General features: G+C 48.2%; 1 protein-coding gene and 1 long non-coding RNA gene across 6 annotated transcripts in view; one reads left to right on the top strand and one right to left on the bottom strand.

The window, feature by feature from the left end:
- The window catches only part of LOC139264662 (uncharacterized), a 50,131-nt gene extending 38,909 nt beyond the window's left edge, over nucleotides 1-11,222 (bottom strand). Inside the window, exons 1-2 of the long non-coding RNA XR_011593394.1 lie at nucleotides 11,135-11,222; nucleotides 10,618-10,807 (exon numbers count right to left, since the gene is read on the bottom strand). This is a non-coding gene — a long non-coding RNA (uncharacterized lncRNA). The remainder of the gene's footprint in view (nucleotides 1-10,617; nucleotides 10,808-11,134) is intronic.
- The window catches only part of dock8 (dedicator of cytokinesis 8), a 464,486-nt gene that overhangs the window by 69,272 nt on the left and 373,074 nt on the right, over nucleotides 1-22,140 (top strand). For 3 of the 5 annotated variants that reach the window (XM_070881523.1, XM_070881473.1, XM_070881464.1), the window contains exon 1: nucleotides 10,571-10,766. The exons of the other annotated variants lie outside the window; for them this stretch is intronic. In XM_070881523.1, coding sequence (XP_070737624.1) covers nucleotides 10,645-10,766 — 122 coding nt within the window. In that variant the 5' untranslated portion in view covers nucleotides 10,571-10,644. Of the gene's footprint in view, nucleotides 1-10,570; nucleotides 10,767-22,140 lie in introns of those variants that run through there. 5 annotated transcript variants of the gene reach the window in all.

Here is a 22,140-nt window from a genome sequence, read left to right as displayed (position 1 = left end):
AAACACTCCCCCAGGGCATTGTTTCCGGTCCTGCCCAGGTGCAAACTGTCTGGTTTGTATTAGTCCCACCTGTTATGTATGCAACCCTATGTAACCAACATTCTACCACCACCAGAGGGCACATCTGTTGGAGTCCCAAGAGATCCAGCATCCCTTGGGAGCACTGTATATAAGCAGGCCTCCCATGCTGTACCAACACGCTGGAGTTAGAATAAAGAGACTAAGGTCACACTTATGTCTACAGTACTCAATCACATTACTTTATTCTTGACACAACAACTGGCGACGAAATAACAAACTATCACGCGAAAATGCAGAGAACTGTTGGTATCCTGGAGAAATTCTCAGAAGGGGATGATTGGGAGGCCTTCGTGGCCAACGAGCTGGAAGGGAGTGTGAACACTGTCAAATGAAGGGCGATCCTCCTCACCGTCTGTGGGGCAACAACCTATGGCCTCATGAAGAATCTTCTTACTCCGATGAAACCAACAACCAAATCATATGAAGAACTGTGTACGCTGGTCCGGGAGCACCTAAATCCGAAGGAGAGCGTTCTGATGGCAAGGTATTGATTTTACACATGTCAACGGTCTGAAGGCCAAGAAGTGGCGAGCTATGTCGCCGAACTAAGGCGCCTTGCCGGATATTGTGAATTTGATGGATTCCTGGAGCAAATTATGAGACTTTTTTGTGCTTGGCATTGGCCATAAGGTTATCCTTTGCAAACTATTGAGTGTTGAAACACCGAACCGGAGCAAAGCCATAATGATAGCCCAGGCATTTATGTCCACCAGCGATAACACCAAACAAATTTTACAGCATAAAGATGTTTCGACAAGTACTGTACACAAAGTAACGTCGTTTTCAGGCAGGAATGAATGCATATGGCAGAACATAAACACCTGCAGCTGCATAACCTCAGATGACTGAGTCTGCCATCAAGCGTTAATGCGAGGCAGTTAACACCTTGTTGGCGCTGCGGAGGTAATCATCAAGCCCATCAATGCCGCTTGAAATACTATGCCTGCAAAGGCTGTGGAACAATGGGATACCTCCAATGAATGTGCAGATGTGCTGCAAACCATGCAAACCACCACATTGCAGAGGTAGACCGATCCATGACGGATCAAACCTAGGAGGCAGAAGTGCATGGGGTACACAGCTTCACCACGAAATGTCCACTGATCATGTTAAAAGTTGAACTGAACGGAATTCCAGTATCCATGGAATTGGGTGCGAGTCAGTCCATCATGAGCAAAAAGGCCTTCGACAGGCTGTGGTGCAACAAGGCACACAGGCCCAAGCTAAGCCCCATTCACACCAAGCTGAGAACTTACACTAAAGAGCTGATCCCTGTAATTGGCAGCGCAGTAGTAAAAGTCTCCTATGATGGAGCAGTGCACAAACTGCCACTATGGATAGTACCAGGAGATGGACCCACACTTTGACAGAAGCTGGCTGGGAAACATCCGCTGGAACTGGGATGACAACCGAGCGCTTTCGTCCGTCAACGACGCCTCATGTGCCCAGGTTCTGAGCAAGTTTCCATCATTGTTTGAGCCAGGCATCGGAAGTTTCTCGGGGGCGAAGGTGCAGATCCACTTGATTCCCGGTACACGACCCATCCACCACAAGGCACGGGCGGTGTCATATAATGCAAGAAAAAGTGGAGCTCAAGCTGGACATACTGCAACGAGAGGGCACCATTGCGCCAGTAGAGTTCAACGAGTGGGCCAGTCCGATTATTCCGGTTCTCAAGGACGATGGCACGGTCAGAATTTGCGGGGACTATAAAGTAACGATTAACTGTTTTTCGCTGCAGGACCAGTAACCGCTACCCAAGGCAGACGACCTATTTGCGACGCTGGCAGGAGAAAAGACGTTCACCAAGTTGGACCGACCTCGGCCTACATGAGCTGCTGGAATCTTTGAAAGGCCTCACCTGCATCAACACACACAAAGGTCTGTTCATCTACAATAGATGCCCGTTTGGGATTCGATCGGCCGCGGCTATTTTTCAAAGAAGTATGGAGAGTCTGCTAAAGTCGGTTCCGCGCACCGTGGTTTTCCAGGACGAAATACTGGTCACAGGTCGGGACACCTTGGAACACTCGCAGAACCTGGAAGAGGTTCTAAGTTAGCTAGATCGTGTGGGACTCAGGTTGAAATGCTCAAAGTGTGTTTTCCTGGCGCCAGAGGTCGAGTTCTCGAGGAGAAGAATCGCGGCAGATGGCATTAGACCCACCATCGCCAAGACAGAGGCCATCAAAAACACGTCGAGACCACAGAACGTGACAGAGCTGCGCTCGTTCCTGGGACTCCTCAATTATTTTGGTAATTTCTACCCAGGTTAAGCACCTTGCTAGAACCTCCACATGTTGATATGCAAGGGAGATGACTGGGTATGGGGGAAATCACAAGAGACAGCTTTTGAGAAAGCCCGAAATCTGTTACGTTCCAACGAACTGCTTGTCCTGCATGATCCGTGTAAATGTTTAGTGCTAGCTTGCGATGCGTCTTCGTACAGGGTCGGGTGTGTATTACAACAAGCAAATGAATCGGGGACATTGCAACTGGTCGCTTATGCGTCCACGAGCTTGTCCAAGGCCAAAAGGACCTACAGCAAAAAGAACCTCTGGCATGCGTTTACAGGGTTAAAAAAAAATGCATCACTATCTGTTTGGGTTTCAGTTCGAGTTAGAAACTGACCATAAGCCGCTCATATCGCTATTCTCAGAAAGCAAAGGTATCAATACCAATGCTTCTGCTCGCATCCAAAGATGGGCACTCACGCTGTCTGCATATAACTATGTAATTCACCACAGGCCAGGCAGAGAGAACTGCGCTGACGCCCTCAGTCGGCTACCATTGCCCACCACCGGGGTGGAAATGGCACAACCTGCAGACTTGCTCTTGGTGATGGATGCATTTCAAAATGAAAAGTCACCCGTTACAGCCCACCAGTTCAGGACCTGGACCAGCCAGGATCCTTTACTGTCCCTTGTAAAAAAACTGTGTCCTCCATGGGAGCTGGTCCAGTGTCCCAGCGGAGATGCATGAAGAGATCAAGCCGTTCCAGCGGCGTAAAGACGAAATGTCCATACAGGCGGATTGTCGTTTGTGGGGTAATTGCGTGGTTTTGCCCAAAAAAGGCAGGGAAACGTTCATACACGACCCAGGCATAGTAATGATGAAAGCTATAGCCAGATCCCATGTGTGGTGGCCCGGCATCGACTCAGATTTGGAGTCTTGCGTGCGCCAATGCAACACTTGCTCTCAACTGAGCAATGTACCCAAGGAGGCACTGCTAAGTTTGTGATATTGGTCCTCCAAACCGTGGTCTAGGATCCACGTTGACTTCACTGGCCCGTTTCTAGGCAAAATGTTCTTGGTTGTTGTCGATGCTTATTCAAAGTGATTGAGTGTGTAATAATGTCTGTAAGCACGTCCACGGCCACCATCAAAAACCTACAAGCCATGTTTGCCACGCACGGCCTGCCTGATGTCCTTGTCAACAACAATGGGCCATGCTTCACCAGCGCTGAATTCAAGGAATTCATGACCCGCAATGGGATCAAGCACGTCACATCTGCCCTGTTCAAGCCCACATCCAATGGCCAGGCAGAACGGGCAGTCCAAACCATCAAGCAAAGCTTGAAACGCATGTCGGAAGGCTCCCTGCAGACCCGCCTGTCCTGAGTCCTGCTTAGCTACCACACCAGACCCCACTCGCTCACCGGGGTTCCCCCAGCCGAGCTGCTCAAGAAAAGCACATTCAAAACAAGGCTTTCTCTCGTCCACCCTGATCTCCATGATCACGTCGAGGGCAGGCGGCATCAACAAAGCATGTACCATGATCGTTCAAATTTGTCACGTGATATTGAAGTCAATGACCCTGTATTTGTACTCAACTATGGATATGGTCCCAAATGACTTGCTGGCACTGTCATAGCCAAAGAAGGGAGTAGGGTGTTTCAGGTCAAACTTGCATATGGACTAACTTGCAGAAAGCATTTGGACCAAACCAAACTGCAATTCACAGACAGCCACGAGCAACCTGAAGAGGACAGCACCAACTTCGACCCTCCGATACACACACACACACACAAGTGGCAACCGACATCACTAAGCTGAACTCACCATTCCCAGCAGCCCAGCGAAGAACGAACCAATTCACCTGCACCTGCATTTGCACTGAGACGATCGACTAGGGAGTGAAAAGCCCCAGATCGTCTCACCCTGTAAATAAGTGTACTGTTGACTTTGGGAGGCAGCAATGTTATGTATGCAACCCTATGTAACCAGCATTCTACCGCCACCAGAGGGCGAATCTGTTGGAGGCCCAAGGGATCCCAGCATCCTTTGGGAGCACAGTATATAAGCCTCCCATGCTTTACCAACACTCTGGAGTTAGAATAAAGAGACTAAGATTACACTTACGTCTACAGTACTAAATCACATTACTTTATTCTGGACATAACACCACCTCCCCTAGAACTGGTTCCAATGTCCCAGAAATTTGAATCCCTCCCTCTTGCACCATTCCTCAAGCCACGTATTCATCTTAACTATTCTGCTATTTCTACTCTGACTAGCACGTGGCACTGGTAGCAATCCTGAGATTACTACCTTTGAGGTCCTACTTTTTAATTTAACTCCTAGCTCCCTAAATTCAGCTTGTGGGACCTCACCCCAATTTTTACCTATATCATCGGTACCTATATGCACCACAACAACTGGCTGTTCACCCTCCCCCTCCAAAATGCCCTGCAGCCGCTCTGAGACATCCTTGACCCTTGCACCAGGGAGGCAACGTACCATCCTGGAGTCTCGATTGCGGCCGCAGAAACACCTATCTGTTCCCCTTACACTAGAATCCCCTACCACTATAGGCCCAAGTTTTGGCATCTGGTGAAAACGGCGCACCTCTGAGACTCGAAGGTACGCCGGAATATTCTGCAGCAATTCTCTGGTCCTCATGGACCATGGCGTGGAGTGGCGTGGCGCAGCGTAGTCTCCCTGGGGAGGAGACTGCCTGCAGGGGGGGGGGGGGCTAGGGATCATGCCTTCTTCTCAGAGCCAGCAGTGTTGCGCAGGCGGGGTGGGGAGGGGGGAGCGTGGCAACTGGGGTGGGGAGGGGGGAGGGGAGAGCGTGGCAACCGGGGTGGGGAGGGGGGAAGCTTGGCAACAGGGGGGGGGAGGGGAGTGTGGCAACCGGTGGCGGGAGGGGGGAGGGGAGTGTGGCAACCGGGCTGGGGAGGGGGGGGGAGCGTGGCAACCGGTGATAGGAGGGGGGGGGAGTGTGGCAACAGGGATGGAGGTGGGAGCGTGGCAAGGCATGGAGGAGCGTGGGTTGGGGGGCACTCAATGATCGAAGGGCCGGAGGAGAGAGCAGGGGTGGTTCCTTCCAGCCTCTCCGCCACAGCCCCCACACACACACACACACACCCCCCACACACACACACACACACACACACCCCCACACACACCCCCCCCCCCCCACACACACACACACCCCCCCCACACACACACACCCCCCCCCACACACACACCCCCCCCCCCACACACACACACACACACACCCCCACACACACACACACCCCCCCCCACACACACACACACCCCCCCCCACACACACACACACCCCACCCCACACACACACACACACCCCCCACACACACACACACCCCCCCCACACACACACACACCCCCCCCACACACACACACCCCCCCCACACACACCCCCCCCACACACACCCCCCCCCACACACACACACACACCCCCCCACACACACACACCACACACACACACCCCTCCCCCCCCACACCCCCACCCCCCCCATACACACCCCCCCCCATACAACCACACATACACCCCCCCGCACCCCTCACTGTCAGAAAGAGAGAGAGAGAGACACTACAGAGAGAGACACTGACAGAGACACCTTCCCTTCACATAAAGGGAGGACTTCTATTTTTTATTGATTGATTACTTATTACTTTGGTCTTGGTGCTTTCGGTGCAGGGTTCCTTCTATTTTTTATTAATTAATTGCTTATTACTTTTTGTGCATCGTTTAGTGCTTGGTGCTTTAAATGTACTGCTTTGTTTAGTGCTTAGTGCTTTAAATGTACTTTGCTGCTTTAATGTTGCTTTGAAGGTGTTTATGGAAAATCCTCTAACTTCCCCCCTCTCCCCGTTGTGATGTTGATGTGTCCTTTGTGTTTAATGCTTCCCACCCGCCGTCTCTGGCTGTGCCTGCACTGAACTTAACTCTAGGTAAAGTTTTTCATAACTTACAAAAGTGGACACTTACTCCATCCTATGTTAGTTTGTAGTAAGTTTTCGCTGCCGAAACTTGCAAAACAAGCCTGAGTGGCTGGACACACCCCCTTTTGAAAAAAAAGTAACTTACCTAAAGCCAACCTAAACTAACTCACTAGAACTGGACAAACTAATATCCGAGAATTGCAATTTCTAACATACTCCAAACTAAACTCGTTGCTCCAAAAAACTAGGAGCAACTCCATCCGAAACTTGGGCCCATTAATTCTCCCACTCTTTTTCCTGCCCTCCTGTGCAGCAGAGCCACCCATGGTGCCATGAACTTGCTGCTGCTGCCTTCCCCTGATGAGTCATCTCCCCCAACAGTACCCAAAACGGTATATCTGTTTTGGAGGGAGATGACCTATCATTGTGGATTGTTCCAGGCAATGGGCCAACACTGTTCAGCGGAAGCTGGCAAGAAAAGATTAGATGGAATTGGAACGACATCAAAGCACTATCTTCAGTGGATGACGCCTTGTGTGCTCAAGTGCTGAGCAAGTTTCCCTCGCTATTCGAACCAGGCATCGGCAACTTCACAAGCACCAAGGTACAGATCCATCTAGGCCCCAATGCACGGCCCATCCATCACAAGGCTCAGGCGGTTCCGTACATGATGAGGGAGAAAGTCGAGATCAAACTGGACATACTCCACCGCGAAGGAATCATATCGCCAGTCAAGTTCAACGAGTGGGCCAGTCCAATTGTTCTGGTGTTGAAAAGCGGTTGCACTGTCAGAATCTGCAGAAACTACAAGATAATGATTAACCGAGTCTCACTACAGGACCAGTACCCACTGCCCAAGGCGGATGACCTGTTCGCAACATTAGCGGGGGGGTAGTCGTTCACCAAGTTGGACCTAACCACCGCCTACATGACACAGGAGCTGGCTGAATCTTCGAAAAGACTGATGTGCATCAACATACACAAAGGGCTGTTTATATACCACAGGTGCCCTTTCGGGATTCGCTCAGCTGCACTCATTTTCCAGAGAAATATGGAGAGTTTGCTTAAATCTGTTCCGCGCACCATTGTGTTTCAAGACGACATCCTGATCACTGGTCGTGACACCATCGAACATCTACACAACCTGGAAGAGGTTCTAAGTCACCTAGACAGAGTGGGACGCAGGCTGAAACGCTCCAAGTCTGTTTTCCTGGCGCCAGAAGTCGAATTTTTGGGGAGAAAGATTGCAGCAGACGGCATCAGGCCCACGGTCTCAAAGACAGAGACCATCAAGAATGCACCTAGACCACAGAATGTGACAGAGCTGCTTTCGTTCCTAGGACTCCTCAACTATTTTGGTAACTTTCTTCCCGGGTTGAGCACGTTGTTAGAGCCTTTGCACATGTTGCTGTGTAAGGGTGATGACTGGGTTTGGGGAAAATCTCAAGACACAGCCTTTGAGAAGGCCAGGAACCTGCTATGTTCAAATAAGTTACTTGTACACTATGACCCACGTAAACATTTAGTGCTCGCCTGTGACGCCTCATCGTACGGGGTCGGCTGTGTGTTACAGCAAGCAAATGTATTGGGCAACCTCCAACCGGTTGCCTAAGCATCTAGAAGCCTGTTTAAGGCTGAGAGAGCCTATAGTATGATCGAGAAAGAGGCATTAGCATGTGTAAATGGGGTTAAGAAAATGCACCAATACCTATTTGGACTTTGGTTTGAGCTTGAAATTGACCACAAGCCGCTCATTTTGCTGTTTTCTGAGAGCAAAGGTACAAACATCAATGCTTCGTCCCGCATCCAAAGATGGGCACTAACATTATCTGCTTATGACTATGTTATCTGTCACAGACCAGGCTCTCAGCCGGCTACCATTACCCACCACTGAGGTTGAAATGGCGTAGTGTACAGACTTGCTACTAGTCATGGATGCTTTTGAGAGTGAGGGGTCACCCGTCACAACTCACCAGATCAGGACTGGACCAGCCAGGATCCTGTGCTATCATTAGTAAAGAGTTGCATCCTAAATGGGAACTGGTCGGCCAATCCTGGGGAAATGCAAGATGAAATTAACACATTTCACTGACGCAAAGGTGAAATGTCCATCCAGTCGGATTGTCTCTTATGGGGTAATCACGTGGTTTTGCCAAAAAAAGGCAGGGAAACATTTATACACGACCTGCACAGTACCCACCCAGGCATTTGTCATGATGAAGGCAATTGCCAGGTCGCATGTTTGGTAGCCTGGCATTGACTCAGACTTGCAGTCTTGCGTGCATCAGTGCAACACTTGCTCGCAACTGAGCAATGCACCAAGGGAGGCTCCACTGAGTCTGTGGTCATGGCCCTCCAAATCATGGTCCAAGATCCATGTAGATTTTGCTGGCCCCTTTCTCGGAAAGATGTTTTTAGTTGTAGTGGACGCTTACTCCAAATGGATTGAATGTGTAATAATGTCACCCAGCACGTCCACAGCCACCATTGAAAGCCTCCGGGCCATGTTCGCCACCCATGGCTTGCCCGGCGTCCTTGTCAGCGACAATGGACCATGTTTCACCAGCTCGGAATTCAACGAGTTTATGACCCACAATGGCATCAAGCATGTCAGGTCTGCTCCGTTTAAGCCCGCTTCTAACGGTCAAGCGGAGTGGGCAGTTCAAACTATCAAGCAGAGCATGAAACACGTGACGGACGGCTCCCTGCAGACCCGCTTGTCTCGCATTCTGCTCAGTTACCGGACGCGACCCCACTCGCTCACTGGGGTACCCCCGGCAGAATTGTTAATGAAGAGAGCCCTCAAAATCAGGCTCTCCCTAGTCCACCCGGATCTTAATGATCACGTGGAAACCCGGCGACACAGGCAGAAATGTACCACGATCGCGCGGCTGTTTCACGTGACATTTATGTTAACGACCCTGTGTTTGTCCTGAATTATGGTCATGGTCCCAAGTGGGTTGCTGGCACTGTTTTGGCCAAGGAAGGGAATAGGGTGTTTATAATCAAACTGTTAAATGGCCAAACATGCAGAAAGCATTTCGATCAGACCAAATTGTGATTTACTGACAACCAAGAACGACTTGAAGAGGACATCACCATCGACGATCCACCAACACACACCCAACCAGCAATCAACCTCGCTGTCAATCATGAGGATGAAACCACCGTTCCTGACAGTCCAGTCAGACCAGTCGCGGTGCAGTGCAGCAATGGTCCGGCCGACTCACACACGCCAGGGTTTGAACTTAGACGATCAACCAGGGAGCGAAGGGCTCCGGATCGCCTCAACTTGTAAATAACTTGTACCAAAAACTTTGGGGGAGCGGGGGGCGGGGGGGGATGATGTTATGTATGTAACTATGTAATACTTGCCACCAGCGGGCGTGACTGTTGGAGTCCTAATGGTCACCTGCACACACATGCAGGGTCAGTACAAAAGGTTGGCTGCCACATTATTACAACTCCAGAGTGCCTAAACAAAGAAGACTAAGGTCACACTAAGTTTAGCTCACAGTCCTCAGCCTCGTGGCGTTCTTCTATACACAACTATTAACTTTGTGGTTCTGCTTTTTAATTTGGCCCCTAGTTGCTCATAATCCCCTAGAAGAACCTCTTTGTTTGTCCTACCTATGTTGTTGGTACCCACGTAGACCACGACAACGGGATCTTCCCCCTCCCACTCCAAGTTCCTCTCCAGCCCTGAGAAGATGTCCTTAACCCTGGCACGGGGCAGGCAACACAGCCATCGGGACTCACGCTCTCAGCTGCAGAGAACCATATTTATCCCCCTAATGATACTGTACCCTACCAATACATTTCTCTTTTCTCTTTACTCCCCCCACTTGACTGGCCCCCTGTACCATGGTGCTGTGGTTAGTTTGCTCATCCTCCCTGCAGTCCCTGCTTTCATCCACACAAGGGAGTAAGAGCCTGGAACTTGTTGGACAAGAGCTGAGGCTCCTCCATCATTACATCCTGGGTCCCCTTACATGCCTTGCTTGTAGTCACACCCTCCTGTCCCTGACCACGGATCAAATTAATCTAATTGGTGTGACTGCCTCCAGGAACCCAGCGTCCAGGTAACTCTTCCCCTCCCTGATGTGTCGTAGTGTCTGCAGCTCGGATTCCAGCTTATCAACACGGAGCTGAAGTTCCTCAAGCTGCAGACACTTGCTGCAGATGTGGTCATGATGGATCTCAATGGGATCAACCAGCTTCCACATGCAACAGCAGAAACACATTGCCTGTCCTGCCATCTCTAATTTATTTAATTAATTAGATTTCATTTTTAGTTATTAATCCCGGCCCCTAATTTAAAGCAAGAAAAGAGAGATAAAAACTCACAACCAATCACTTCTCTGCTTTCCTGTGATGTCGAATGTAGTCGCCCTGTTCTCCTTTGTCGCCCTCTCTTATCTGCTCGTGCTGCTCCCTGTGGTGGCTGGTTCTGTGCTGGGCTGGCCTGCTTGCTCCTTTTATCCCCACTGCTGCCGGTATGGTGTTCCCTCACAGGTCCGGGTGGTCAGCATTCTTTCTGTGTTGAATTTCATTTGTCAATTATATGCCCATGCTGCAAGTTTATTAATGTTCTCCTGTAATTTGTTGCAGTCCTCCTCAGTATTAACTATCCCCTCTGTCCCACTCCCCCCCCCTCCCCCAATTTGCTGTCATCTGCAAATTTTAAAATTGTCTTTTTGATTCCAAAGTCTAAATCATTAATATAAATTGTGAGCAACAGTGGTCCCAGCACTGATCCTTGTGGAACATCACGAGCCACCTGCTGCCACTGTGAATAGCTACCCTTACCCCTGCTTTCTGACTTGAAGCCAGCTAGCTATCCATTCCAAAACCAGTGCCGTACCCTGATTCTTTGCTCGCCTAAAGCTGCTGTTCCAGGGATCAAAACTTTGATGCATGCTGTGGGCAGGAATTCCTCAGGAGAGTTTCGAGCCCCAGGATCAGCAGCTTCAAGTCGGTGAACTGGAGTGAGGGGTGGGAAGAATGCTTCCTTGTCAGTATGACAAGATTATAAATAATTTTAAAACAATTTAACAATTATGTTCAACAAGAGAGAGTACTAATACATATCAAAATAGCATGCAAATTTCTCCCTAAAAAATGAAAGAAAATCAGCAAACGTTTTGCCACAATCTCCCACTATACGCTTGGAATGTTGGGAAGTAATACAATATTTGTAGGTGGGCAGAGCAATGGCAAATAAAATTCAGTGAGGGCAGATACGTTGGAAGAAAAAAATTAAGGATATTACTAGTTGAATGATGGTTAACCAGGGCGGGGGCGGGGAGACTGACGGAGATTTGGGAGTAGTTGAGTTTGTACAATGTTATGTCACCTAATGTTCTATTCCACATAAATTATGTAAATTTGTGATTGAAAAGATCAAATAATGTTATCTCATATATTTGAACAAATGACTTGCATGACAGAGATTAGCAGAGACACGTCCTGGTTGCAAATAGAGGACCTTGCACCTTACTCCAGATGCCTTGTATCAGATGGATCAAAACATTGTTATACTCAGTACACTTGGTACATGAATGTTACAATGAAATGTTACAACAATTAACCAACTGTGAGTCCACAGGTGCAGAACTACACCGTTCTGCAAAACAAACTCACCAGGCATAACGCACTCCGCCAAGCAAGGCCCACAAACCCAACAGAAGTTGTCTTTTTTTTTAGCGAGTCTCCCTCTTGACGGTTCAGTGGGCAAATCCCTGATTGTGATTCCCTGATGGTTTACTGGGTAAATCCACCTCTGGTATTTCTCTCTGTCGGTGTGCAGTTATCTCTACGTCAGTCGGTGTGTAGCTCTCCATGTTGTCCGACATCGCATATTAGATGAGCAGAAATTTCCTCTAATTAAATAATGGGAAGACCAAAACAATTGTTCATGGTCCTCGCCACAAACTCTCTTACAAGTCACTTGACACCATCCCTCTCCCTGACCACTGTCTGAGGCGGAACCAGAAAATTTGAAACCTTGGTGTCCTATTTGACCTCAGCTGAGCTTTCAACCCCACATCCTGTTCCTCACCAAGACCACCTATTTCCATCTCCATAACATCGCCCATCTCCGCTTCTACCTCCGCTCATCTGCTGGTGAAACCTTCATCCATGCCTTATTTACCTCTAGACTCGACACTTCCAATGCTCTCCTGACCAGCGTCCCATCTTGCACCCTCCGTAAACTTGAGCTGACACAAAACTCTGCTGCCCGTATCACACCACGCACCAAATCCCATACACCCATCATCATCATCATAAGCATCATCGGTATCGAGGAAGACTTGCTTCCACTCTTAACATGAGTTCTAAGGTGGCTGCACAGTCCAATACGAGAACCACAGTCTCTGTCACAGGTGGGGCAGGTAGTCATTGAGGGAAAGGGTGGGTGGGAGTGATTTGCCGCACGCTCGTTCCGCTGCCTGCGCTTGATTTCTGCACACTCTCGGCGACGAGACTCGAGGTGCTCAGCGCCCTCCCGGATGCACTTCCTCCACTTAGGGCGGTCTTTGGCGGGTCTCCCTCTGGTCGAGGACACTAATGTTGGTGCGTCTGTCCTCCCAGGGGATTTGTAGGATCTTGCGGAAAACATCATTGGTGGTATTTCTCCAGCAACTTGAGGTGTCTACTTGTACATGGTCCATGTCTCTGAGCTATACAGGAGGGCAGGTGTTACTACAGCCCTGTAGACCATCACCACTGTGCTCACTGACCTACTTTGTCTCCAGAAATGTCTCTATTTTAAAATTCTCATCCTAAATCCGTCTATGGCCTCGTCCCTCTCTATCTTTGTAACCTTCTCCGGCCCGACAACCCTCCGAGAACTCTCTGTTCCTCCATTCTCTTCTCTTTTACAACCCCGATTTTCATTGCTCCACCATTGCCGGCCGTGCCTTCAGCTGCCCCGGCCCCAAGCTCTGGAAATCCCTCCCTAAACCTCTCAGTCTCTCGACCTCTCCTCCTTTAAGACGCTCCTTAAAACTTAGCTCTTCAACCAAGATTTTAGTCATCTGTCCTAATATCTCCTTATTTGACTCCGTGTCAAATTTTGTTTGATAACGCTCCAGTGAAGCACCTTGGGTTGTTTGACTATTTTAAGGTGCATGTTGTTGTTGTGTGTAGCTTGCTGTAGGTCGGTTGAAGTGTAGCTATCTCTCAAGAACATAAGAAATAGGAGCAGGAGTAGGCCGTACGGCTCCTCGAGCCTGTTCCGCCATTTAATACAGTCATGGCTGATCCGATCATGGACTCAGCTCCACTTCCCTTCCCGCTCCCCATAACCTCTTAATCCCTTATCGGTTAAGAAACTGTCTATCTCTGTCTTAAATTTATTCAATGACCCAGCTTCCACAGCTCTCTGAGGCAGTGAATTCCACAGATTTACAACCCTCTGAGAGAAGAAATTCCTCCTCATCTCAGTTTTAAATGGGTGACCCCTTATTCTGAAACTATGTCTCCTATCAATGGAAACATCCTCTCTGCATCCACCTTGTCAAGCCCCCTCATAATCTTTTACGTTTCGATATGATCACCTCTCATTCTTCTGAATTCAAATGAGTAGAAGCCCAACCTACTCAACCTTTCCTCATAAATCAACCCCCTCATCTCTGGAATCAACCTAGTTAACCTTTTCTGAACTGCCTCCAAAGCAAGTATATTCTTTCTTAAATATGGAAATCAAAACTGCACGCAGTATTCCAGGTGTGGCCTCACCAATACCTTATATAGCTGTAGCAAGACTTCCCTGCTTTTATACTCCATCCCCTTTGCAAGATTCCATTGGCCTTTCTGATCACTACTTGTACCTGCATACTAACCTTTTGTATTTCATGCACCAGGACCCCCAGGTCCCTCTGTACTGCAGCACTTTGCAATCTTTCTCCATTTAAATAATAACTTGCTCTTCAATCTTTTTTCTGCCATAGAGGATCAGCCATGATCATATTGAATGGCGGTGCAGACTCGAAGGGCCGAATGGCCTATTACTGCTCCTGTTTTCTATGTTTCTATAAGTGCATAGCCTCACACTTTCCAACATTATACTCCATCTGCCAAATTCTTGCCCACTCACTTAGCCTGTCTACGTCCTTTTGCAGGTTTTTTGTGTCCTCCTCACACATTGCTTTTCCTCCCATCTTTGTATCGTCAGCAAACTTGGCTACGTTACACTCAGTCCCGTCAACCAAGTTGTTAATATAGATTGTATATAGTTGGGGTCCCAGCACTGATCCCTGCGGCACCCCACTAGTTACTGATTGCCAACCCGAGAATGAACCATTTATCCCAACTCTCTGTTTTCTGTTAGTTAGCCAATCCTCTATCCATGCTAATATATTACCCGCAACCCCATGAACTTTTATCTTGTGCAGTAACCTTTTATGTGGAACCTTGACAAACGCTTTCTGGAAGTCCAAATACACCACATCCACTGAATCCCCTCTCTCTCTCACTCTATCTCTCTCTCTCTATCTCTCTCACACACACTCTTTTGGCTGGTGTAGCTCTCCCTGTCAATGTGTAATCCTTTGAGAATTTTTTAAATTATGTTTGCAAATGTTAACAATCACTGATTGACCTGACTGAATTGTTCACTCATAATTATTCAATTTTTTAACAAGGGTGGGCTTCCTACGAGGGCGGTTATTTAGGACAGGCTGGTACAGTATTTTAGCGCCCATAGTGGCAGCTATTTTTCTGAAAATGTAATTAAATAAAAACAATTACCATTGGTATATATGTTGGGGGGGGGGTCAAAGAAAGTAGGGTCCAATTTGGGTTGCTCAGGATAGTCCGTAAATCTGAGTTTGATTTGGTCCAAGTGTTTCTGGTGGATGAGTCCATTTGAAAGTTTGACCCGAAACACCCTACTCCCCTCTTTGGCCACAATAGTGCCGGGAAGCCACTTGGGACCTTGTCCATAGTTCAACACAAATACAGGATCATTGATTTCAATTTCGCGTGACACATTTGCGCTATCATGATATATACTTTGTTGAAGCCGCCTGCTCTCTACCTGTTCATGTAGATCAGGGTGGACTAACGAGAGCCTTGTCTTCAGTGTCCTTTTCTTGAGCAGTTCAGCGGGTGGAATCCCAGTGAGTGAGTGGGGTCTCGTGTGGTAGTTAAGCAGGACTCGGGATAGGCGAGTCTGCAGTGAGCCTTCAGTTACCCTCTTCAAGCTCTGCTTGATGGTTTGCCTGACCATTGGATGCTGGTTTGAACGGGACAGATGTAACATGTTTGATCCCATTACGGGTCATGAACTCTTTGAACTTGGCACTGGTGAAACATGGCCCGTTGTCACTCACAAAGACATCGGGTAACCCGTGCATGGCAAACATGGCCCGCAGGCTTTCAGTGGTGACAGCGGACGTGCTTGCCGACATTATCTCACATTCAATCCATTTGGAGTACGCATCTACAACCACAAGGAACATTTTACCCAAAAACGGGCCTGCACAGTCGACATGGACCCTGGACCACGGTTTGGAGGGCCAAGACCATAAACTTAGTGGCGCCCCCCTGGGTGCATTGCTTAACTGCGAGCATGTGTTACATTTGTGCACGCAGGACTCTAAGTCTGCATCGATACCGGGCCACCACACGTGGGATCTGGCTATCGCTTTCATCATTACAGTGCCAGGGTGAGTACTGTGTAGGTCACTGATGAAAGTGTCCCTGCCCTTCTTGGGGACCACTACCCGATTACCCCACAGAAGGCAGTCTGCCTGTATAGACGTTTCATCTTTGTGCCGCTGGTACGGCTTTATCTCTTCTTGCATTTCCACTGGGACACTGGACCAGCTCCCGTGAAGTGCACAATTTTTTACTCTGGACAGTAAGGGGTCCTGGCTCATCCAGGTTCTAATCTGTCGAGCTGTGACGGGTGATTGCTCACTCTCGAATGATTCCATTGCCATGACTAAATCTGCTGGCTGTGCCATTTCCACCCCCGTGGTGGGCAATGGCAGCCAACTGAGAGCATCGGCACAGTTTTCTGTGCCTGGCCTGTGGCAGATAGCGTAGTTGTAAGCGGATAACTTGAGCGCCCATCTCTGGATGCGGGCCGATACATTCGTATTTATCCCCTTACTTTCGGAGAAAAGGGATATCAGTGGCTTATGGTCAGTTTCCAATTCAAAGTTGAGCCCAAACAGATATTGATGCAATTTCTTTACCCCATAAACACACGCTAACGCTTCTTTTTCAATTATGCTGTAGGCTCTCTCAGCCTTAGACAGACTTCTGGGTAAGCAACCTGTTGCAATTTCCAAGATTCATTAACTTATTGCAATACACACTCGATCCCGTACGAAGATGCATCACATGCTAGTACCAAACGCTTATATGGATCATACAACACAGCAATTTGTTTGAGCATAACAATTTTCTAGCTTTAACAAAAGCAATTTCTTGGCTTTTGCCCCAAACCCATTCGTCTCCTTTGTGCAGTAAGATGTGCAGTGGTTTTAACAGTGTGCTGAGACCCGGTAAGAAGTTACCAAAGTAGTTCAGGAGTCCTAGAAACGACCGCAGCTCCTTCACGTTCTGTGGTCTCGGTGCATTCTCGATTGCCTCTGTCTTCGAATCGGTGGGCCTAATGCCGTCCGCCGCGATTCTTTTCCCAGCAATTCCACTTCAGGCGCCAGGAAAATGCACTGTGAGTGTTTTAACCTGAGCCCCATGAGGTTGAGTCGACTAAGAACCTCCTCCAGGTTCTGCAGATGCTCGACTGTGTCCCAACCTATAACCAAGATGTCGTCCTGGAAGACCACGGTGCGCGGGACTGACTTCAGTTAGCTTTCCATGTTTCTCTGGAATATCGTCGCGGCTGATCGAATCCCAAATGGGCATCTATTGTAAATGAAGAGACCTTTGTGCGCGTTGATGCAGGTGAGGCCCTTCGATGATCCCTCCAGCTTGCGTCATGTAGGCCGCGGTCAAGTCTAGCTTCGTGAACGTCCTTTCTCCTGCCAGCATAACAAAAAGGTCGTCTGTCTTTGGTAGTGGGTATTGATCCTGCAGGGAAAAACAATTGATAGTTATTTGTAATCACCACAGATTCTGACGGTGCCATCTCCCTTGAGGACTGGAACAATCGGACTGGCCCACTCATTGAATTTGATTGGCGAAATGATGCCCTCTCGTTGCAGCCGGTCCAGCTCGATCTCCACCCTCTCTCTCATCATGTACGATACTGCTCTCGTCTTGTGATGGATGGGTCACACCCCCGGAATTCGGTGGATCTGCAATTTTGCTCCTTGGAACTTCCCGATGCCTGGTTCAAACAACGAGGGGAACTTGTTTAAGACCTGGGCACACGAAGTGTCGTCAACGGACAAGAGCGCTCGGATGTCGTCCTAGTTCCACCATATCTTTCCCAGCCAGCTGCTGCCAAGCAGCGTGGGACCATCGCCCGAAGCCACCCAGAGTGGTAGCTTGTGCACTGCTCCATCGTAGGAGACCTTTACAGTAGCACTGCCGATTACGGGAATCAGTTCCTTTGTGTAAGTTCTCAGTTTCATGCAAATGGGAGTCAGGACTGGCCTTGAGGCCTTGCTGCACCACAATTTATCGAAAGTCTTTTTGCTCATAATGGACTGGCTCACGCCCGTGTCCAGCTCCATTGACACCGGGAGTCCATTTAATTTAACCTTCAGCATTATCGGGGGATACTTTGTGGTAAATGTGTGCACCCCATATACCTCTGCCTCCTCGGTCTGAGGCTCTGGTTCGTCGTGATCCGCCATGGATCTGTCCTCCTCTGCAACATGGTAGTTTGCCGGATTAGCAGGGTTTGCAGCTCGCCTGCACATATGTTGGAGGTGTCCCATTGTTCCATAGCCCTTGCAAACATACCCTTTGAGGCGATGAATGGAAACGATGATCACCCCCACAGTGCCAACAAGGTGTTAATGGCCTTGCATTCAACACCCTTGATGGTGGACTCAGACATCTGCGGATGTGCAGCTGCAGGCATGTGGGGCCTGCCCTGTATGTTGCGATTTGAAAACAACATCACTTTGTTCACAGTACTTGTAGCAGCACTCGTGTGCTGAGAGATTTGCTTAGTATTGTCACTGGTGGCAATGAACGCCTGGCTGTCGCTATGGCTTAACTCAAGGTTGGGGTCTCTACTGTCAAAAGTTTGCGAAGTATCACTTCATGGTCAATGCCAAGTACGAAGAAGTCCCTGAGCATGTGCTCCAAATGTCCTTCAAATTCCCAATGTCCTGCAAGGCGTCTCAGCTCGACGACATAGCTCGCCACTTCCTGGCCTTCAAATCTTTTGTCAGTGTAGAACCAGTGCCTCACCATCAGAACACTTTGCTTCGTTCGGATGCTCCCGGACCAGTGTGCACAAATCATTGCATGATTTCTCTGTGGGTTTCGCTGGAGCAAGCAGATTTTTCATGAGACCATACGTTGGTGCTCCACAGACAGTGAGGAGAATTGCCCTTTGTTTGGCGGCGTTCGCTTCTCCATCCAGCTCGTTGGCCAGGAAGGATTGGTCGAGTCGCTCCACGAAGGTTTCGCAATCATCTCCCTCTGAAAATTTCTCCCGGATGCCCACAGTTCTCTGCATTGTTGGGTTCGTCATCTGTATCTCATCGCCAGTTGTTATGTATGAATAAAGAGTCTGACTAGATACTGCGAGCTCAAAGTAAAGTGTGACCTTAGTCTTTTATTGCAGGTCTCCAGAGTGCCTCTCCAACCTGTGAGGCTTCCTTAAGTACAGGTGCTCCCAAGGGATTGTGGGATCCCTTGAGACTCCAAGGGATGAGCCCTCTGGTGGCTACACAAGGTATTTACAGGTTTACATATATAACATCAATGACATTGGAACAGAGTGTCTTGATTGTTTCATGGCAACGTGCAATAAAAATCTCAGAACAAGTTTTATTGGAAAAAGCTGTCAAAATTGCACGTGAAATAATTTTTTTCTTAACCTTGAAATTGTAAATGCCTTAAACAATTTGAAAATTCTTGTATTGTTATAATATATATAATGTGATAATTTTGTCCGGTGTGACAGATTATTAAATTAGGCAGACTCGATTGTAATCATAGACTCAATACTAACACTGTCCAGTGATTGTAGAGCAGCAATCAACAAAACAAACAGCACGCTGCCTTATAAATCTGAGGCCATTAAGGTGAAGCTGTGTAGTGTTCCAGTCAGTATGCAGCTTGAATATTGCATTCAGTTCTGGTCACCGAGGCACAGGGAAATACCCAAGCCCTGAAAGCAGTGCAGAAGAGGACCACAGGTCTGATCACTAACGTCAGAGGAAAATCCTTGTCCCCCCTTCACTGGCAAGTGTGGTGCAATGAATGTAAGTGATTCCTGATCCTGACCCTGTCAGAGTACCTGTGGTCTGGTGCTTGTTTGAAGAAAATAAATGAATTTTTACATTAAAAATGGTACATTCTGGTTCATTTTATGTACTTTTATACCACAATTAATATATTTTAATTTTAAAAAGGGGGCATATAAGATATTTGGTATTTCAACAGACTAACATTTACCCAATAGTTACCTCAATAGGAACTCTTCCACCTCCAAACCCAACCACTCTCATTCACAGAGGCATTCCAGCTAATCCATATCCAGTTCACAGAAACACTCTACCCCATCCAACTCCCCACCTTTTCACTCTCGAGTATATTTTTCTCTTCAGCATCAAGGTATAAGACCTTGGCTGTGGCCCACATGTACTCAGCACCGGGTTAAGACTGCCCAGGCACATATCTCATATGACCTTTTTAGCGAGGAAAATAATTAACTTTATCCTCTCTCTGTTTTTCTCTGCCATTGTCCTCGTTCTCTGAAGGAATTGACTCCTCACTGCGTCTGGATTTACAGGCATGTGGTACCCCAGTTAAATGAGTGCAGATAGTGAGTGTTTTTAGGTTATTTAACTATAAATGTGAGGTTATCCACTTTGGTGGCAAAAACACGAAGGCAGAATATTATCTGAATGGCGGCAGGTTAGGAAAAGGGGAGGTGCAACGAGACCTGGGTGTCATGGTACATTAGACATTGAAAGTTGGCATGCAGGTACAGCAAGCGGTGAAGAAGGCAAATGGCATGTTGGCCTTCATAGCGAGGGGATTTGAGTAGAGGAGCAAGGAGGTATTACTGTAAGTGTATAGGACCTTGGTGAGGCCTCAACTGGAATATTGTGTTCAGTTTTGGTCTCCTAATCTCAGGAAGGACGTTCTTGCTATTGAGGGAGTGCAGCGAAGGTTCACCAGACTGATTCCAGGGATGGCTGGACTGACATATGAGGAGAGACTGGATCAACTGGGCCTTTATACACGAGTTTAGAAGGATGAGAGGGGATCTCATAGAAGCGTATAAGTTTCTGACGGGACGGGACAGGTTAGATGTGGGAAGAATGTTCCCGATGTTGGGGAAGCCCAGAACCAGGGGACACAGTCTTAGGATAAGGGGTAGGCCATTTAGGACTGAGATGAGGAAAACTTCTTCACTCAGAGAGTTGTTAACCTGTGGAATTCCCTGCCGCAGAGAATCGTTGATGCCAGTTCATTGGATATATTCAAGAGGGAGTTAGATGTGGCCCTTACGGCTAAAGGGATCAAGGGATATGGAGAGAAAGCGGGAAAGGGATACTGAGGTGAATGATCAGCCATGATCATATTGAATGGTGGTGCAGGCTCGAAGGGCCGAATGGCCTACTCCTGCACCTATTTTCTATGTTTCTATGTTTCTATGTCTATGTTTCTATAGGGACATAATAGACAAACCCAATCTTGACCTCCTCCAACAGTCAGGGGTGGTGTTTCCAGCAGGATTCAATGGATAATGATTGGAAGCAATTACCCATGATCATTTCCCCCCATCCCTAATCCACGGGTGCAGAGACGAATTGTCGTGCCTTACTCCAACCCCGGTGAGATCAGCTCGATCAGGATTGTCTCTGGACATTCGTGGCCTCTATAGTCCAGCCAGTCAGAATCTGGGCTGATTCAAGATGGCTCCTGGGTTGGTAGCTCCCTTGGGAGCTCCTTTGCTATGCAACTCTATCCTTGGCCATCCATTGCCACCCTTTGGCCTTTCTCCCCAAATATCCCCTCTTCCACTGTTTAAGTTCCCCTGTCTCTAAAGTGGGTGAATTTTAGCCCTAATTACAATTTCAAGCCGTAAGTTTAGTTACCTGGGCCCACTGCCCATCCCTCAACCATGTCTACTCAAACTTTACTTCCAAGTTACTGGACTTCTCTGGACATTAAGACTACACTTCTTCACTGGACTACAGTGTAAGACTCAGATGCTATGTCTCTGATCTGCTAATCAGTTGCTTAAGATTGATGGTTACTATGTCTAGCCTACAATCCATCCCTCACTATTGCTGTTACCTGCTGAGCTTATGACTGTCCTCCTGGTTTTTCAGCTTTATTTTTCTATAGTGTGGTTCTTACCCAGAAATTCACTTGCCGAAGTCAATGCTGCACCGCTTCTGGATCTTATGGTGACCTTCAACTTCACCACTGTTTCTCTGCCCGCAATCGATTCTCCCCTGGCTCCAATGTTCTCTGTAAGCTGTGCTTTGTTCTGCGCGACCTGTTTGCTTAAATGAACGGTCCATTAAATTTCTGCGCATGCGCAGTATTTACAATGTCCAAGCCGGTGAGCGGCCAGCGCGGGACCTTTCCCATTACTGCGCAAGGGAACATTGCCTGCCACTTCATTCTCACGGAAAAACCTCTACCCTTCACATAGTGTCTGAACTCCGTCACCCTCCACAACCGTCACCGGACATTCGTTCGTTGAAGTTCCAAGCTAAATCCGCCCTGTCTCCGTAAACTTTATCT

This window comes from Pristiophorus japonicus, chromosome 1 (genome assembly GCF_044704955.1).
Source record: "Pristiophorus japonicus isolate sPriJap1 chromosome 1, sPriJap1.hap1, whole genome shotgun sequence".
Lineage (NCBI taxonomy): Eukaryota > Metazoa > Chordata > Chondrichthyes > Pristiophoridae > Pristiophorus > Pristiophorus japonicus.
The sequence above is the reverse complement of the archived record's forward strand: the minus strand, read 5'-3'. Positions and strand labels throughout refer to the sequence as shown.